The following is a 20,160-nucleotide window of genomic DNA, read 5'->3' as shown; positions in this document are numbered from 1 at the left end:
AGACTGATGCCTTAGGAGCTTCTGCTAGCATCTGAGAACTTTTCCTCTTGGAAGTCTGGAATTTTGTTAGATAGATACTATTTACGTGACTAGACCTCAACAGAACCTTGGCCACTCTTCCGCCCATCACTGTCACTCAACACTTGTTGGCTTTATTTATATCATCTCAAGTTGTTACTAGAGAAATTAAGTATATGTCCCTGGGAAAAGACTTCCAGAAATTTACAACCAATTCTTTTCTAAACTATGTCACCCTCCTTTTAATTTCATTTTATACCCTCTGATTGCAATAATTCTTACCCATGACCATGACTACATACTGAGCCTTGTGAGTCTTTGCAACTAGTCATGAGCCTGATTGTAATCTTATCAGACCATTCACATGAGAGCTATAGTGGGATGGAAAAGCAAAGTAGGTACAGATACATTGTACAAAAAGGTATAGAGAAAGCAAATATATCGTCTCATAGTGAATAGTGAATAAAGCCAGTAGACTTTTACCGACTTCATTCCCATCTGGCTAATATTAATTTTAACTACTTTAGTCAGGATAAAACCAAAAGTAAGCCATATTTTATCTGAGATAAAGCATATATCTTCCTCAAATCCTTCACAAAGCTTCCAGTATGAGTAGCATGATTAAGAAAAGCAGTTTTGAGTGGATAGTGTATATCTTTATATTAACATACAATTCTCGGGAATTTTTTGGTAGTATAAATTTCTTCAGATTAAAAAAAACAAAATTATAATTAGACAACAAAAAAGCAAATTGCAATTTTAATTTAACTGGAACAGCTATATATTTTTTAACATTGTGCTTAAAAAAGTCCTATATTTGTGCATTTTAATATATAGTCATATAACTAAAAATACTTCATATTATCCTTTCCTACATTCTTAACCTTGAGCAACTAACAATCTACTTTCTGTCATTCTAATTTTGTCTTTTTGAGAATGTCATATAAATAGAATCATATAATACACTGACTACTTTCAAATTCACAATCAATGTTATATGCACCAATAGCTCAAATTATTATGATGCTGAATAGTTTTCCTTTGTAGGGATGTGCCACAGATTCCTTTATCCAATTACCTGTTTGAAGAATATTTACCTTGTTTCCAGTTTTTTCATGATTATTAACAATTGCTATAAGCATTCATGTAAAGGTGTTTCATTTCTCTTAATGTCTTAGTTAGGGTTTCTATTGCTGCAACAAAACACCAGGACCAAAAAGCAAGTTGGGGACAAAAAGAAAATCTACCGTTTATTCTATCATTTCTATATCTCTTTTTTTTTCCAGCGTAGATTCAATAATCTACCCTTTTATCCTATTATTTCTATCTTTTTTTTCAGATAAGTTTATTGGCTTACACTTCCACATTGCTATACATCATTGAAGGAAAACAGGACAGGAACTTAAACAGGGCAGGAAGCTGGAGGCAGGAGCTGATGCATAGGCCATGGAGGAGTGTTGCTTACTGGCTTGCTTCCCATGGCTTGCTCAGCCTGCTTTCTTATTGAACCGAGGACCACCAGCCTAGAGGTGGCACCACCCACCATGGGCTGGGCCCTCCCTCATTAATCACTAATTGAGAACATACCTTACAGCTGGATGTTATGGAAGTATTTTCTCAGTTGAGATTCCCTCCTTGCTGATAACTCTAGCTTGTGTCCAGTTGACACAAGACTAGGCAGCACATCTAGGGTAAGTAAATACTTGGAAATGTGATTCCTATGTTGCTTGATAAGTGTATGTTTAACTTTATGAGAAAGCATGGGACAATTTTGTAGAATTCCTCTATCACTTTGCATTTTTACCAGCAGAAGAGAAGAATTTCAGTTGTTCTCCATTCTTCATTACAGTTAGTGTGGTAAGCTTAACTTTTATAGATGTAAATATGGTACAGTAAAGAACCTAAACATCTTCTACTAACCTAATCTGACATTATCCAATAAATGCCATGAAGGTAAAATTCAGAAAAAATATAATAGCATTGAAAGAGAAAATATATTGTATAAACATACCTTTTCTTGCTGAAACCAAACCCATCAGCCCTGAAGCTGTAATCACTCCCATTTTGGGAAGAAAATCTTGAGGAGGATTCTTCAGATAGACATATGCATCTGAAGAAAACAGTTAATAATGGGTAAGAATGACTGACTACAACTGGACATTCTATGTAAGGATAGTACAGAACAGCTGGAGATTCATATGTCAGGGGTAGGCAATATAATGTTAGTGAGTAGTTGAAATACTCTTCAAATAAGTTATACAAAAAATTGATATGGACAGAAACAAATCATTTATTATAATACTAACTACAAAATCAAATTTACCTTTCATAGGTCTTTTAATACTTGCTTTCTTTATGACATGGATGATTATTATTATTATTAAATGAACTATGACTCTAGAAGGTACAGCTTAAATAAGAAGTACCATAAAACAAATTCCTGATGATGTAACATGAATCATAAACGATCTTATTAATAAATACAAACCTGGAGCCTGGTATTGGGGTGAACGCTGAAAGATCAGAGAAACAGAACAAGCCACAGCTAACCTCAGCTCGCCAACTTCTCAGCTGATCCTGTTTCCTCAAACTGGAAGCCTCTGAGTCCTCATCCGAATTGATGTCAGCTGAACTGCTGCTAAAAAGCTAAAAGCTTAAAAGCCTAGAAGCTTAAAATAGCCTCTACTTCCTGGTTTTCACACCTTATGTACCTTTCTGCTTCCTGCCATCACTTTCTGGGATTAAAGGTGTGTGTTACCATGCCTGGCTGTTTCCAGTGTGGCCTGGAACTCACAGAGATCCAGAGGGATTTCTGCCTCTGGAATGCTAGTCTTAAAGGCATGTGCTACCACTGCCTAAGCTCTATGTTTAATATAGTGGCTGTTCTGTATCTGACCCCAGATAAGTTTATTGGGGTGCATAATATATCAACCATATTTCCCCTTTTTTGTTTAAAATAAAAAAGTTATAACTAATAAGAAAAAGTATATACAATAAGTGTACACGATATATAGTCGAGAAATATATTAACAATGTCTAGACCACTAACATTTGACAGATTCAGACAAAAAATTTAAAAAAACTCCATTATATACATTAACAATGTCCAGTACATGAACATTTGACAAATTCAGACAAAACAATTCATTACTTATCCTATTTAAAACAAGTAGTTCCTTTTTCAAAGTAGATTCAATAATCTACCTTTTATCTTATCATATCCATATTGTCTCTTTTTACTTTTCAGAGTAGATTCAATATTCTACTCTTTATTCTATCATTTCTATATCTCTTTTTTTCAGAGTAGATTTAATAACCTACCCTTTAATTCTATTATTTCTATCTTTTCTTCAGATAGTTTATTGGGGTGCATAATATATCAACCACATAATTGTATATGTTTTATATCCCTCCAATGAACAGGCTTCAACACTGGTAGGATTCAGAAAGAATTAATACTATCTTATAAAGGAGTTTTGCAATTAAACACCTCTTGTCACTATTCCCAATAACCTCACATTAGTCATTGGTTAAAACCAAAGATCAAGATGAAAAGTGAAAATAGACAGAAAAAAAAAACACATAAAGCATAATACAAAGTATATATGCCTTGGTGTTTTATACATTCAAATTGTTTCCAGATCTAAAAATACACTCTTCTATCATAGTTATTTGACGATAATCACATACATAATTACGTTCCTCAAGATTAATGAAAGATAGCTGGGTATATTGTTGCATGTATTAACCCAGCACTTGAGATGATAAGACAGGAAAATAATGAGTTCCAGGTTCATGTAGGCTACACAGTAAGACCTTGTCTCAAAAAACCATTGATAAGAAATGTTAATTCTTAATTCATATTATTAAGTAATAATATTTCAAATAAATTTCATTAAGCTTACTGTACATACCTAAAATTTTAGCTGATTTTTCTTTGTGTTTTCCGTATGTTTATTTTTGCCAACTACTCTAAGCAAGGAATATCGGGGAGCTAAGTCTGCTGCCAAATAGCATTAAGAAGGTAAAGCATCAAATACAACTACTTTCCACCATTAGCTGAAACAGTTCAAGATGAGTGGTTGCTATGTAATTTCCCAGCAACTGATTAAAAAAAGCATAATGTATTTAACAGATAATAACATTTATTTAAACTAATTAGCAAAAGAGGGGATATATCTTTACCTTATGTTTTATAAATATACAACGTGGACTTTAGTTAAAGACGACCTGAGTTTGAATCTGGGTATTGCCTCCTAGTAACCTTGGGAACCTAGTTAAACTTTCTAACCCTCATTTTCTAATCCGTAAGAGAAAACTCTATAGTTATAGTAGCAACACTCAGCAATGTGACGAGGCCTCAGCACGTAATAAATTGTAAAATAAATAGTACAAACTATTGCTGTGTTATTGCTACAGATAAAGTACAGAATTTATCTTCTACATCAGTGTCATCATTGTAATGGATAATATACTATGTTTATATTCTTAAATTTTAAACAATACAACTTAAAATCATAATACATTTCTACTTATAGATGGTTTACTCACCTACCTTTTCCAAATTGTACTGTATCCATTATCCCATTCTTCATAAAGATATAAACACCCTAAGCAAAAAAAAAACAAACAAACAAACAAAAAAAGAGATGTGGATTTGTGAAGTTGATTGATACAATAGCCCACAATTCTGAGATTACATTTAGCTGTTGATTTAGATTTACACTCAAATCTAAATCCAGATTTTCTGTTTATTCACTATGAGTATACTTGCTTACTCTATCATATTTTCATCTCTTACTTTCCATTTTATTTAACATGGTAATTCTGGTGGATTATTTTCTTCATAAAAGTGTGTAAAGTAATATCTTTAAAATATCAGTGACTTCACAGAAAAGATACTGAAATTTTTATAATGACTTATCGTCTTAACTATATAATGGCCTGGAAAAAAATGAATTGATCTTAAATAAATCATGAAGGGGGGTATATCACAGCACACACACAAACTGTCTGACTAATAAGGATTCAATAGCAAGAGTATAGTGATTTGTAGAGAAAAAAAAAACAAAAACAGGAAAGGCCTAATGAAAAGCACTTTGTCTCTCTTCCCTTTATCTTAGTGTGCAATTATGAGAAAAAATAAATGAGGCATTTATTTTTAAATACAAATATAAATTCTCCATAAATCAAGATTATACTAACCCACCAAAGGGATTAATACGCTAAAGCAATGTTTTTCTGTTTATGTTTCTAACTTACTTGAATGCCAAGATATTGTTATATTCATTGAATAGTAGATGTTGTCTCACTTATACTAGGGGAAATATGAGTGATTTACTCAGAATCTTGCTATATTCCATGCAGGATTCTCTTGTACAAACAAGAAAACACAATCCAAACATATGGCCTCCTTATATATGAAACCATGACACAGAAACAAGAATGATAAATATTTTCAGTGCAGAAGAACAGAAATAATTGTATTAGAAACCACTGAGGGAAATGAGATGTCTTGGTCTACTAATTCTGTCTCAGTTTAAGAATGAGCATAGATATAGATGCTCACCCTGGTTTAAAGCTATACAAACTAGCATAAAACATAGAGTGCTACTGAGACATTTCTCTTGAGTGACTGTCTTCAGAAAACATCAACTGCAGCATTAAAATACATACTGATCTGTTTTGAACTATTTAACCATCAAGGAAGAAAACTTGGTCTTTGGGGAAATTTTCTTTAGCTGTGTTTCAGAACTCATTTTTACCACTGGGGGGCACTGTTTCCTAAATTTCAAGAAACTAAAGAGTAGGCTAGGAGCAGGCACTTGAATTTGCACCTCACGGATGCTACTTTTCACAAAGAAGTAATGTAAATCAGACCTTTTTTTTATTTTTAGGAATAGATTGCGTATTTAGGAGAAAATTAGAGAGGAAAAGTTGTTTACATTGACGATGAAATGCATTTGAAAGAGCCCTTCATCAACCTATTTGCTTCAGCATATTAACAGAATAAAATGTTCTTTCAGTCTTAAATTGGTGATAGTTACAATAGCAATTTAAAGATCTCTCAGGAACAATTACCTCACTGAACACACATCTGAGTACACTATAGAAAATTAGGTCTCAAGAGACCTAAGTCTGAATCATCTAGTTCTTGGCATATAGCCTGAGGGGCATGACTCAGACCACAATTAGTAAAGATATTTCCCACAGAGATCACATTATTAAGGATGACTAGCACAAGCAGTACCCTGGAACTGTATGACAAGCACAAACTTTCAAAAATAACCCCATATCATGTTTAAAATACCATCTAGATTGATCAGAGTTCACTGATTTGATATTTCACTGAAGGATGCTATGTTTTCTAAATTCATTGAATTTTCTTGATGATGATGATTAGTGTGTGTGTGTGTGTGTGTGTGTGTGTGTGTGTGTGTGTGTGTGTGTGTGTGTATCTGTGTACATATGTGCACAGTGTGTGGAAGTCAGGCAGAGAACAACTTTGTGAAGTTGTTTCTCTCTTTCTTCCTTCCTTTCATGGATTCTGGGGATCAAACTCAGGTCACCACTTGCATTGCAAGTGTTTTTATCCACTGAGCCATCTCACCAGCCTCAAAATTTTCTTTTTAAAAGGAATATATTAGAACTATATATGACAGGGAATCTGCATCTAGAAAGCTTAACAACATGGTAGCCTAAACAAGACCTTCACAATGATACTATTAGTTGACATTCCAACTAAGATATAGGAAATCTCACAGGGTCCCACTCAGAATAAGAGCCACAGACAATTAATTAATGGCCTTTAAGAGAAGGGAAACCAGTGTTCTCTGGAAACAAGCACTCTGATAGGCTATTCGATGCCAAGTGGTCAGTCCTAAATACATATACAAATGAGCAACACTAAATAGCCTCACTCTGTGTGTGTGTGTGTATCAATAATGAAGGGGTCATGAAATTGAGAGGGAGTGGTGGGAACACAAGAGGAGTTATAAAGGGAGAGGCGAGGCTGGGGTGGAAATGATGTAAATACAATACTCATGTACTGATATAAATATGGTGCTCATGTATGAAACTATCAAAAAATAATAAAATAAATATTAAAAACGCACAGAGGTTTCTAACCAGGCTACATCTGTTGGTGAAGTAAAAGCTGTGATAGTCTAGAATTAGAAAAACACTGGTACCACTATTACTAAGATCCTCACAGAAGAGATGTTAACAGCACACAACTGAATTTATATGGTGATGGTAATAAAACATCAGTGTGCTATCATCTTCCATCTCAGTCAACAATGTCAGCTGAGTCTAGTCTGCCAGCCACCCTTGACAGGGTGTTAAAGATACAAATTAAGCTATTTTGGCCTCTCTAGCTCAGCCCATTTGCCCAATGAATGCCACTGAATGGCCTCAGGCAATAGCATATGAATAGGAGAATCAGCTGTCTGAACTCTCATCATATTACTAATTTTCAAAGTAATGGGCCATTATACAATGCTTAGTATTTTAAGCCACTAAATTTCAAGGTGGTTTCTTCTCTTTTTAAAAATGCATCTATGACTACCTGAAACAGTGTTTAATCAAAAACACTGGTATTTATCTACTATCAAAATAGACTTACCTTGCACCAGCCAATATAACGCACAGTTGTAGTACGGATGGATGCAAAGCCCATTTGTAAATAACCAGGCTGTTCTTCAACATATTTAGAATGGAGAGGTGGTGCAGTATATATGGGGAGCTGGGGATAGAATAAAGTTCATGTCAAAAACAAATAGCTGGGTTGCCTTTTCCTGCATTGTGTCAAAACAAGAATCATCATTAACCTTCCTCCTAAAAAATGGCTAAAATTGTCTATAGAATCTAAACTACCAATAGGATATGATAAACTGAACATAAAAACTATTTAGAAAAGCAGAAGCAAGTGATGTCACATATGGTATGACCCAGTGGGTTGTTTTGTTTGTTATTTTGTTTATATGACAGGACTTCACTATGTAGCTCAAGGTACTAAGATGGCCTCAAACTCACGATTTTTCAACCTCTGCTTCCTGAGTACTGGGATTACCATATCCAAGAGACACATTAGTTTTAATCCTAGCATCTTTTAATTAAATTATATTTAATTGTGTGTATGCATGCATGATTATGCACACATATGCTATGGTGTGCATGTGGAGGTATATGGGAGTTGATTTTCTCAATTCACTATGAGGATTCCAGGAATTGAAAATAGGTCATTAGGCTTGATGGTAAGGACCTTATCTTAGTTAGCATTTCTATTGCTATGATGAAAACACCAAGACCAAAAGCAAGTTGGTATATTTGGCTTACACTTCCATGCAATAGTCCATCACTGAAAGAAGTTAGGACAGAGACTCAAAAGTGGAGGGACGTGGAGGCAGGAGCTGATGCAGAGGCCATGGAGGAGTGCTGCTTACTGGCTTGCCCCTCATGGCTTGCTCAGCCTGCTTTTTTCTAGAACCCAGGACCACTAGCCCAGGGATGGCACCACCCACAATGGACTGGGCCCTCCCCACTCAGTCACTAATTGAGAAAATGCCTCACAGCTGGATCTTACAGAAGCATTTTCTCAGTTGACATTCCCTCCTTTCGATAACTCTAGCTTGTGTCCAGTTGACACAAGACTTGTCAGTACAGATCTTTACCTTCTAAGCCATCTTACCAGCCCTTAATCCTAGCAAAATTTTAACTGTAAAAATCTGGAAACAACTCAAATATTCATCAAAGGAAAAGTAGAAAGTTTACCTGGATTATAATCCATACCACAGACTATTATAAATTAGGGCAAAATATAAAAATTATAATCACTATAATCACATTGCTGGGCATCATGGTGCACACCTTTAATCCCACTACTTAGGAGGCAGAGGCAGACAGATCTCCACAGAGATCTAACCTAAACAACACTGTTAGTTCCAGGCCAGCTGGAGGCACATAGTAAGATCCTGTTGCAATTAAAATAAAAAATAAAAATCAGTTACAGCCACATACAAAAATAGGATGAATTTCAAGAAATTACTACTAAACCAAAACACTAAGATGCAGAAAATTACATGCAAGTATGTTCCATAAATATATAATTCAAATTTGTATAAACACCCAAATTGCTTACCAAAACAGATAAGGTACCATAAAGTGTTTTGGCTTTGGTTTTGTTTTTTTAAGGAAATAACAGAGTTAAAGAAAAGCCTCAGCAGTTAAGAGCACTGGCTGCTCCTCCAAAGGACCCACATTCAATTCCCAGCACCTACATGGCAGCTCACAACCACCTTTAACTTCTGCTGCAGGGAGGATCCGACATCCTCTCTGGCCTCTGTGGGAACAAGGCACACATGTGGTACACAGGCAAGGATGCAGGCAAAACACCCACATTTACAAGAAAAATACATAAAATAAAAAGGGAATGAAACAAACTCAGTGGAATCATGGGTATATGTCAAAAAAGGGATGAGAATACAGGAGATTTTGCCTTTCCTCTAAACTGAGTAGCAGGCACATAGTTATCCATTATGGTTTATATTATTATTTATACCTTTCAAATGTCAAATACACTCTAACTAATATTTAATAAAAACAAATACAAATATAAAAATTTATGAAAATAAACAAGTAAGGACTTATTTTGCTTAAAGAAAAGAATGATTTCATACTCAGGGTGTAGCACTTTTCCATGGAGGTTGGTGAGGATATAATTGGGGAGCCTCAAGTTTCCGGAATAACAAAAAAGGAACTAGACGACTAATGGCTTTGGATCTGATCTACCAAAACCAAACATGGGATAGTAGGATGAGATAGTAGACGTAAAAGATACCTATGTGACATGGTGCATATGTTGACTAGCTAGATTTTTGCCTTGTACAATGTATATATGCTTTATAACATTATTCTTGTTTTATAATCAATTAGTTCTTTGTTAATTATACTAGGATTAAGAAACTTTTCTTTCTCCTTTCAAACTAAGACTTGAATTTAAATTTGTCACATACCTATGTGTATTTAGGAGTGCCAGAAATATATAATTTATATGAAAGGTGATGTAGCTCCAGATTAGTTAGATATAGTTATAAATATCAGGTTTATTATAGAGAGCCCCCCACCAAAAAAAAGAAGCCTATGTGTGGTAAAGTTAATTTATATGTTTGCCATCATAAAGTTTTGGGTTTTGGTTTTTGTTTTTTAAGGAAATGGTGGAGCTGGAGAGATGGCTCAACAGTTAGGACCACGGGCTGCTCTTCCAGAGAACCTGAGTTCAATTCCCAGCACCCACATGGCAGCTCACAATCACCTTTAACTTGTGTTCTAGGGATGATCCAACACCATCAAATGTCAATAAAATAAGTCAAATTCATGACACTGATGAATTTAGAAAAGAAATTTCCAAGGATAATTATGGCTTGACCATTCATTCTACAAATTTCTTGGTTAAAAGATGGTTGTCTCATAGCCCTGCAAAGTTTTCTATTAGAGGAGGATTTAATTATGTTCACTAAACGGCACTCAATAAAGCAAGAACATATTGATCCTTTTTTAAAAGATGTTTACCATGAAAAGTTGAATCAAAGTTTTTTGTTCAGCTAGAAACCTAACAAAAACTTAAAATGACCAGAACACCTTATTCAAAGTATTCTGACTTCATTTAGACTATATTAACAAGTAGATTTAAACACAGGTATTGTCCAAATTACACAATAAAGATACACTGACATTCTGTGTGTGACATTTTCATCCTTTTGACATTTTAAGTTCTTCAAAATTAGATCCTGATTTTTAAAAATATTTCCTAGCATATAGCTAGCAACCAGCCTTGTTTAATAAGCAAATGAGTTAATTCCAATTAAAATGTACTTGGGAATTCTGTATGTTCTATAACAGCAAAAAAACAAAAAACAAAACACTAGTTTTGCTATTCAAAAATCTTAGTCCTTTCAGATAAGATGGCAGACTGGAAACTGCTCCCCTGTAACCTGGTAAAGGAGAGGAGTCAGAATAAGAAAAGGCAGATTAAAATTCTAAAGAAATAAAGGAAAGAAGAGCATCAGAAATTCTCAAAGTCACAGGCTAGTTATTTTCCTCTCAACTTGAAACATGTTAGAGTCATTTGAAAGGAGAGGACCTCAGTTAAGCATGTGCCGTCATCAGAATGGACTGTAGGCAAGGCTGTGGGCACTTTCTGAGTAATGATTGATGTAGAAGGATCCAGTCCACTGTAGGTGGAGCCACCTCTGGGCAGATGATTCTACATAGTGTAAGAAAGCAAGCTGAGCTAGCTAGGAGAAGCTGGTCAGTATCATTCCTGCAAGGCCTCTGCTTCAGTTGCTGCTTTGGGTTTCTGCCCTGACTTTTCTTCATGATAGACTGTAAGGTTTAAAGATAAAGCAAACCCTTTCCTCCCCAACTTGCTTTTGGTCATTGTGTTTATCACAGCCATAGAGAAAGCAAAATAGGACAGGCAATGAGAAGGTAACTAACAAGTATGGAGAAGAAGGACTCATGGAAAAGAGGCCAAGCGGAATACAGCTCCAGGTGCATGGCTCACTGTTGGTGGATGGGAAGCAAAAGATGCCTCCAAAACGTAAGCCAGGCAATCCTGCTGAAAGAGAAGGAATGCCCTACTTCTAGGACAACCCCAAAACCATCACAAGCCTCAACACGTTATAAGTTTTGATGAGATAGGGTTGGGGATTTAGCTCAGTGGTAGAGCGCTCGCCTAGCAAGCGCAAGGCCCTGGGTTCGATCCTCAGCTCAAAAAAAAAAAAAAAGTTTTAATGAGAAAGTGATTCCTCTAGTGTCCCATAAGTAGACAAAAGAGTCAGAGACAGCCCCTGCTCCTACTGTTAAGAATCCCATAGAACACCAAGCTACTCAGCCATAACATATATGCAGACCCCTATAGGCTCCCTGATCTCTGCAGCCCTCATGGGTCCCAATCAATGGATTCTGTGGACATGTTCTCATGGTGTCTCTGACCCCTCTGGTTCCTCCAATCCAGTCCTTCCTCCACCTCTTCCTCAGGACACCTTGAGCTCTGCCTAATGTTTGGCTGTGGGACTCTGCATTTGCTCTCATCAGTTGCTGGATGAAGTCTCTCTGGTCTCTCTGATGAGGATTCTGCTAGGCTCCAGTCCCAGAACTCTCTTCAGGGAGGACAAACTGTAGGGCAAAGGTTTTGTGGCTGAAGACCCCATTCTTAATGGCTTACCTTAAGAAAAATCACCATTTTTAAGTTACAATTTTGTGTTTCTACTAAATATACTATGTATTTTAGACATTTTATAACTATTTCTTTATACTTATAAAATAGATAACATCTATTATGATAGATACATAGTTTTTGCATTATCTCTATATCATGCAAAATTCATCAACTTTGGTAGGCCAATTACCTGTTCTGGTCTCACTAGCTGCTTTTTAGGTTCCTCTTCTTTGGCCAGATGTACATTTATAGATGCATACATCAGACCTGCAGGCATGGTTGTCAACTTTCTCATCTGAAAAAGATATCAAAAAGACCAATGTAAGTGAAAAGATTCTCTGTTTCTAAGTCCTGATAAGTATTGGGAGAATCTTGGGAAATATATTAAATATTCAACTATTTCAAATTACTTTATACGTTTATATAAACCCTTGTGCTGCCCTAACTATTGTAGTGCAAAAATCTTATTGTCTTCTTCAGAGTCTGATTTTAAATGAACATATATAAGCTCTTATCTTTACTACAGTCTCCTAGAAGTAATAACATTACTTGCCTAGCATGGACAAAGTCCTATCATCTATTCCCATACTACATAAACCTACCTTGGTAGGTAGCACATGCTTGTAATACTAGCACTCAAGAGTCAGGGAAGAAAAATCTAGAGTTCATTGGTGCACTTTGGCCACATAACAAGTTTAAGGCAACCCTGGGCAACATGAAACTATGTCTCACAAAAAGCAATTGAGAGGCCAATAAGATGGTTCAGCAGGTAAAAGCACTTGCAAGTCTGATGACCTGAGTAGTTAAATTTCTGATACTCATATAAAAAGCCAGATGTAGCAGTGCACACCTGAAAGGCAGCCTAGGGAAATGGAAGGCAGAGATAGGAAAATCTCCCAGAAACACTTGGGCCAGTTTACTGGAGTATGCCATGCCTCAGAAAGAAAAGAGAAATCCTGCCTGGAGAAGGTGAAAGAGAGTATTGACTCCCAACAGTGTCGTCCTCTGAAGGCCACAATCACACCATGGCACATGGATGACTGCACTAACACACACATATCACACAGGCACACATGCAATCAAAAATGAAAGGCTGAGATGGCTTAGTCAGTAAGGGTGCCTGCCACCAAGCCTGACTACCGGCATTCAGTCCCCAGGACCCAGATTAGAGGAAAGGAGCCACTTCTACAAACAAGTTGTCCTCCAACCTCCATGTGAACACAGTGACACATGTACACCCTGGCCCATGCCAAATAAATAAATAAATAAAAGTATAACTTAAAAACATGGAAGATTTTGGGCTACCTTGTTAATATTATGCTTTCCAGAACTATCCACTTTTTTTGCAAATTTCATATGGCTATAAATGTGTTTAAAGTCTATAAAACTAGAAAGGAAAACAAGAAAGGGTGAAAACAGACACCATGTTTTTTACCCAGGACAAGGGTAAGCAAAAGCACAAGTGACCTACAAGAGGAAAAGAAACTGGGTTCAGGACAGAATTGGGGGTCAAGGCAGGGTAGCGGAAAAGCGGAAAGGAGAAGAAAATCTACGGAAACACATGTTTGAAAGTGCCATGGTGTCTAATATCCTGTATGTGAATTTAAATGAAGCTGTACAACTTAAAAGAAACACTGAGGCTGGAAAGATGGCTCAGCAGTCAAGAGCACATACTGCTCTTGTAGAGGACCTGAGTTCAGTTCTCAGCACCCACATAGCAAGCAGCTCACAACTTCCTGAAACTCAGCTCCATGGGATCCAATGCCTTAGGCCTCCTTAAACACCTGCACTGACACACACCCCTCCACATACACATAATTTAAATTTTGCTTAATTAATATTTTTAAATAAAGAATCAAAATCTCACTCCAAGGAAGCTGCAAAACTAGTTTTTACTTCAAAACACAGCAGCAAATAATATATACTTTAAGTTAATATATTAAGTACAATTTTAAAGAAAATAAAAAGAATATTAGTTATTTTAATATGAAAGAAAATTAACAAGTATAATTCATTTGATTTGTTTTTAGTATGGGTTTTGTAAATAACAAAACATTTTTAGTAAAGAATTAATGTCTGGCCACAAAATGACTCTGTGGATAGCACTGCATATGAAGACTGGAGTATGGACCCCTGTCACACACTCTAAATGGCTGGAAGAGCCTGAGAGTCAGCATTTAATCCCAGCACTCAGGAGACAGAGTCAGAACTCCTGGAACAAGCTGTCTAAATAGATTAGCCAAAATAGTGAGCTCCAGGACTCTGGGTTCAGTAAGAGATCCTACCTCAGTGAATTAAACATGGAGAGTGATCAAGAAGACACTTGCTATCAAACTCTGGCCTATCCATACACACATACAAGCAAGTAAACTCGCATACTTGTGCACTCACATACAAATAAACACTCATACACATAACACACACACACACACACACACACACACACTGCTTAATGCCACTACTTCTAAGTGGCCAACAGTTATGACCTCAGCACTAGGGAAGTCAAGGCAGGAAGACAAGTTCTAAAGCAGGGCTGGCTACATAACAAGAACTTTCATATCCATGTCTCTTGCTAATTCTGTTGTTGTTCCTAGACGCACAAGGTATTCATGATCACCCAGATCATTAATAATTACATTGAAAGATTCAAAATTGCCAGGCGGTGGTGGCGCACACCTTTAATCCCAGCACTCAGGAGGCAGAGGCAGGTGGATCTCTGTGAGTTCGAGGCCAGCCTGGGCTACCAAGTGAGTTCCAGGAAAGGCGCAAAGCTACACAGAGAAACCCTGTCTTGAAAAACCAAAACAACAACAACAACAAAAAAAAAATGATTCAAAATTATTAAAACTGATGCCATAAAGTATGCTTACCTACAAACCTATGGAGTTTTGTTACTAAAACCCTAAGATGATCAAGTGAAATAGGTCAAGTCTCACAGCATTTAAAAACTATTTTTCCCCCTAAGGTAGTAATCCTTAGATATAGAGAAAAATACTTTGGAAGTATTATAATATATGGACACTTTGCTACCTACAATTCTTAGTGTAGTTATATTAATTCATGCAATGCAGTAATATCATCTAGACTTTAAAATAAATTCACATGAATTGGTTGATAATTATGATCTAAAACAAAAACAGGTTAGCATGCTTCATCCTTGTTAAGCACAAGTTAAAACAGTGAAATGATGGCATAGCACACTGAAACACTAGAACAAGGCTTGGCAAACTACAATGCTGGGCCAATTCTGGACTGAGCTCTGAGCTAAACAGAATGACTCTGAAGCATACTCTAAGGTTTGTGAAAGGAAGAGCAAAGGAGTATATGTGACTAGAGACCTTACATACTCCACAGGGCCAAAAGTATTATCTGACCCTTAACAGAAACACTACCGACAACACTGTCAATTCCTGATTTAAAAACAAATAACATCAAACAAATAAAAGTATTTTTAAGTACCAGAGGAAGTTAAGAATACTATAAAATTATAAGGTAAGGCTGTCAATTAATCAAATAGCATTAAAATTAAGAAGAGGTGCTCTGGCTTTAACAAGAATGAAAGAACTTGAGTTAAAACTATCTGTAATTGCAAAAATAATGATTTGTCAAGGGCAAATTATAAAGGATTTTTTAAAAGCCAATGAGTATTAAAACCGGTTCCTCCCAAAAGACAGCAAGCCTTAGGAAGAGCATTCTGTAACATAAAGATTATAAACAGCAAAGATAAACAGCACATAACTCTCTCATTCTGGTACAACTCATCCCTTACCAACATTTTTATAATGAAAACAATTGATTCTTGTTATTTGTGATTGCTCTGTTCTATAAAATAGCTGAGAACCACTGCTCCTGGGGAAAATCAAGGGTTAGCTTCCCATGATTCACTGGTTTTATTTTCATCAATATATAACCTTGTTTCACATTCATTTCTAATTCAGGACATTTTATTTAATATATTTTATTGATTCATTAACACTGACCTCATGGCCAGCAGCACTGTAACTCATGCTTGGCTAAAGCTAATCAACATGCAAGGAGGAGGAAGAGGTAGGAGAAAAACGAGGAAGGATAAGGAAGAGGCAAATATTATCACATAGACACTGTAATGAAATTGTACTGGGGTTGCAAGCTATGGTCCGCATTCTCAGAGTCTCAGTCTAATAATAGGAGAGACAATGTATAATGCAACAGTTTATGTCAATGAATGTTAATAATATAGGTATACACAAATGACTATAGGAACCACCAACCTGTACCACGCTCTTCTCATCTATTTGGTAAAGTAGTACAAAGAGGGCAGATTTCAGAGTCAAATTTGAATGTAAATTATGGCTCTACTCTATTCATGATGTGGCTCTGAGAAAGTGAATTCATGTATCAATGTCTATATGTCTAATGTCACCTATCACAAAGGAACTAACACAGAGAAAAGGTTCAGTATATATTAGCTGTTACCATCATCATCATCATTGCTGTCATCCTTAGTCTCTCCTAGCCCATGGGCACGACTCTATAGTCTCATCTAACTCCAGCCAAGTGTAATTGCCTCTGTCAAGTCAAGATAATTTTATTGTCAATCAGATCACCATCCTGCTTCAAGAAAATAAATTGGCTTCCTCTTTCCTCACACACTGCTTAAAACCATTTTTACGTTTCATGTTCTCTGTAATCTACCTCCAGTCTATACAGGTAGTCTTCTTTCTCCCTAACTCTTATCCTGAGCTTTTTATTCCACGTGTCACTGGCATGACCATTTGCTCCCCAAGTAGACTATTAACTCCTTAGGGACAAAGCTAGAAAACATACTTATTTTTTTTCTGGCAGAGATGACAGCTATAGCTAGATTGATATGGAGATTCAAGTAGCAAAGATGTGGGCCCAGGAAATCTGTGAGTTAATTGTTTATCATTTACTGTTGATCGCTTCTTCGCCTTTTGGCTAAAATCAAGTGTATCTTTCATTTCTAAAGAATTGTGCTCAGGAAATCCACCATGACATTTTAAAATGTCAGATCTAATAGCAGCAGCAAATGCTGTGGGCAGGTTAGAATAGTTTCCCTGTTGGAGAAAACTGAAGCTGGCTTACATTATAATCTGTCCTCACAGAATTACAACCACAAGATTTAGCCTTTTGTTCAATACAATTCAGAAAAGTGCTTGTGCTTTCTCCTTGCTCAAAGAAAGACAAATCATATTTTAGACACCTGTGGTAGTAACATGCCTCAGTAGCTGCTGGCACCCTAGAATATAGCTATGCAACAAGTACCTCACACAAACAGCCAGCTGGTCCTTCAAATTGAGATTTGTAAAATTCAATTGTGCTTGCAATATTGCAAGTATAAAACACTTTTAAATATTGGCTCAGGAACTTTAGTGAGTCCATTTCTAGTACCTAATGAGCTGTGACAAGTTGAGATTAGTCATCAAAATATAGGACAGCCATTAGTAGCTTAATAGAATTTCGTACTTTCCAGTGCCCTGCGGCCAGTTCACTTGTGAAGGTCTAAAAGGCAAAGGTAAAAATGCTATCATTGAAGGAACACAAGGCTGTGAAATAGAAAAATGGGCTCTAGCCAACCCTTTGTTTACACTATGCCTCAAATTCCCCACTTGTCAAAGGAGGTTGCATTACAAAGCATCCAGAGTTTCTTCTAATTATGACAATGTATGATGGTAAATGACAGTGATAATTTTCAAGTATATAATTTTGTAGCAAATAAGCTATTGTCACCCTTTTCCTCCAAAAGGGAAAATCACCAGACATAATTACTTTATATTTAGTGATGTTGCACTGATTATAACATAAGTTTACTCACATCAAACATCATGAATATAGCAACTACAATAATTTAGAACTTAAAGAGGTGCCCTGGAAGCAGGAAGCGCAGGAACCAGAAAGAAGACTCAGAGAGGGGCGAATACAAGGCAACAGCAGGGAAGGGAAGGGGAATGGAGAAATGAGGGAGGAGAGAATCGAGTTTAACACACTATTTAAAAAGACATTAAGCTATTTAATACTGTGTGTGCTAATGTAAAAATGAAGTTAAGGACTGGAGAAATAGCACAGTGGTCAAGAACGTTGGCTGCTCTTCCAGAGAGGACCAGGGTTCAATTCCCAGCACAGACATAGTAGCTCCCAATCATCTGTAACTCCAGTTCCATGTTCTCTTCTGGCCTCTGTGGGCACCAAACACACAAGTGGTGTACATACATACACAGAAGCAAAATACCCATACACACAAAATAATGAATACTAACACTAAATTCAATACAGACAATTCAGAACTATTCCCTCAAGTTTATTTGAAAACTTCATTCTGAAGTCCTACTTGCTTCTTTCTTTTTAAACGACATGTATTTATTTTGTGTGTGTTCTAGGGATGGACATGCCATGCACATATGTGAAGGTCAGAGTATAATTTATGGAAATTGGCTCTCTCCTTCTACCATATGAGCCCTGGGATTCAAATTCAGATCTTCAGGTATGGGGGCAAGTGCCTTAAGCCACAAAGCCATCTTGCTAGACCTTCCATTTTCTGTTTTACTAAGGATAGTAGAATTTGTATGGTAAGAAAAAAAGCAATACAAAGTATTACTAAACACGATAGATGGAGTAGAAATACTCATCATGATTTGATCAGCAACTTGCAAGTGTTGAAGCATTCCGATGTAGAAATAGCACTAGCTACTACTCACAGCATGACTATGTTTAGTCATAGATCTGTGCTTAAGGAAATACGACAAAAACTAGTTAGTCATGCAGAAGTGTCTAGGGCAGATACTTGGGGCCCTCATCACAGATGCTACTTACACTACGATCAACTAGAATTAAAATTAACTTGAAAGGCAGCTCCTCTATCCCACTAAGCCACATTTTAAGGCTTCAGTAGAGAAATGTGTCTCCGGTGCTACTCTACTGCACAGCACAGGCTTAGATAGTTTCTGTTACTCAAGGCAGTTTTAGTGAACGGTGCTGCTTTGGAGCTGCAACATTTACTAACTTGTGATTCTTTCCAAAAGGAGAGATTAAACTACTCTCCTATCAATTTTTAACCCTATATCTATCCACTCAGAGCATATAAACGCTGCCTTGAAACTAGGAGCAAAGCTGGTCATGGTCACTGTGAAGAAATACGATGGTGTTATTCTTCCAAGAAGGAAAAGTGGAAATACTAAAAATGAGAAAGTTTATCCTCATATGGGATAGGTTTTCCTGAAAGATGCCCAACTCTGTAATTTAGAGAATGGTGATCATAAAAAAACAAGCATATATTTTATTTACATTTTTCTCAGTCTTAAACAAAACATGGAAGCTGTTCTGGGAATACAAACATAAAAAACGAATTACCCCCTCCCCTCTCAGTGCCATCTCTGAAGAAACATGTCATCCATTATTTCCCTAGCTTTGTGTCTCCTTTAGTACTTTCCTTCAGGATTCTTCAGACCAAACTCTGCATCATTGCTCCACAAAACATCACTGTTCTGAACAGATCACTCGGTGTTCATGGTAACGTGGGGTGGGGGGAGGGGGTAGTACAGGTGCCACAGTGCATGCATTGTGCTCAGGGGACAAGTTTGCAGCCCATTCTCTCCTTCTACCTACGTGGGTTCTGGCACAGAACTCGGGTCAGCAGACTTGCTCTCCAAGTTCTTTTACCAGATTAATTAATTCACAAACGCACAAACTGCTAGGTAAGGGCTCACAATGAAGCTTCCCACAACCCTTTAATTAGATGCCGCTTCTCAGGCTACTTTGAACCTCACCATTTTCATCTTACATTGAAGCAAATAAATCTAAGAGGATTTATAGCCAATTTATCTCTGGGTTTGTACTAGATATATGTTTAAGTACAAAGTAATGATAGCAAATCATTAAGTTATTCTTATACAAATATCAGAGCCAAGATCTAAAATATAGAGTAG

The 20,160-nt window shown here is 36.5% G+C and overlaps 1 protein-coding gene across 3 annotated transcripts in view; it reads right to left on the bottom strand.

Moving 5' to 3' along the window:
- Nucleotides 1–20,160, bottom strand: part of Apool (apolipoprotein O like) — a 55,437-nt gene that overhangs the window by 21,248 nt on the left and 14,029 nt on the right. For all 3 annotated transcript variants that reach the window (XM_036173863.1, XM_036173864.1, XM_036173865.1), the window contains exons 2-5: nt 12,429–12,533; nt 7,643–7,762; nt 4,574–4,628; nt 2,030–2,128 (exon numbers count right to left, since the gene is read on the bottom strand). In XM_036173863.1, the coding sequence (XP_036029756.1) occupies nt 2,030–2,128; nt 4,574–4,628; nt 7,643–7,762; nt 12,429–12,533 (379 nt within the window). The remainder of the gene's footprint in view (nt 1–2,029; nt 2,129–4,573; nt 4,629–7,642; nt 7,763–12,428; nt 12,534–20,160) is intronic.

The sequence above is a fragment of the Onychomys torridus genome, chromosome X (genome assembly GCF_903995425.1).
Source record: "Onychomys torridus chromosome X, mOncTor1.1, whole genome shotgun sequence".
In the NCBI taxonomy this organism is placed as follows: Eukaryota; Metazoa; Chordata; class Mammalia; order Rodentia; family Cricetidae; genus Onychomys; species Onychomys torridus.
The sequence above is the reverse complement of the archived record's forward strand: the minus strand, read 5'-3'. Positions and strand labels throughout refer to the sequence as shown.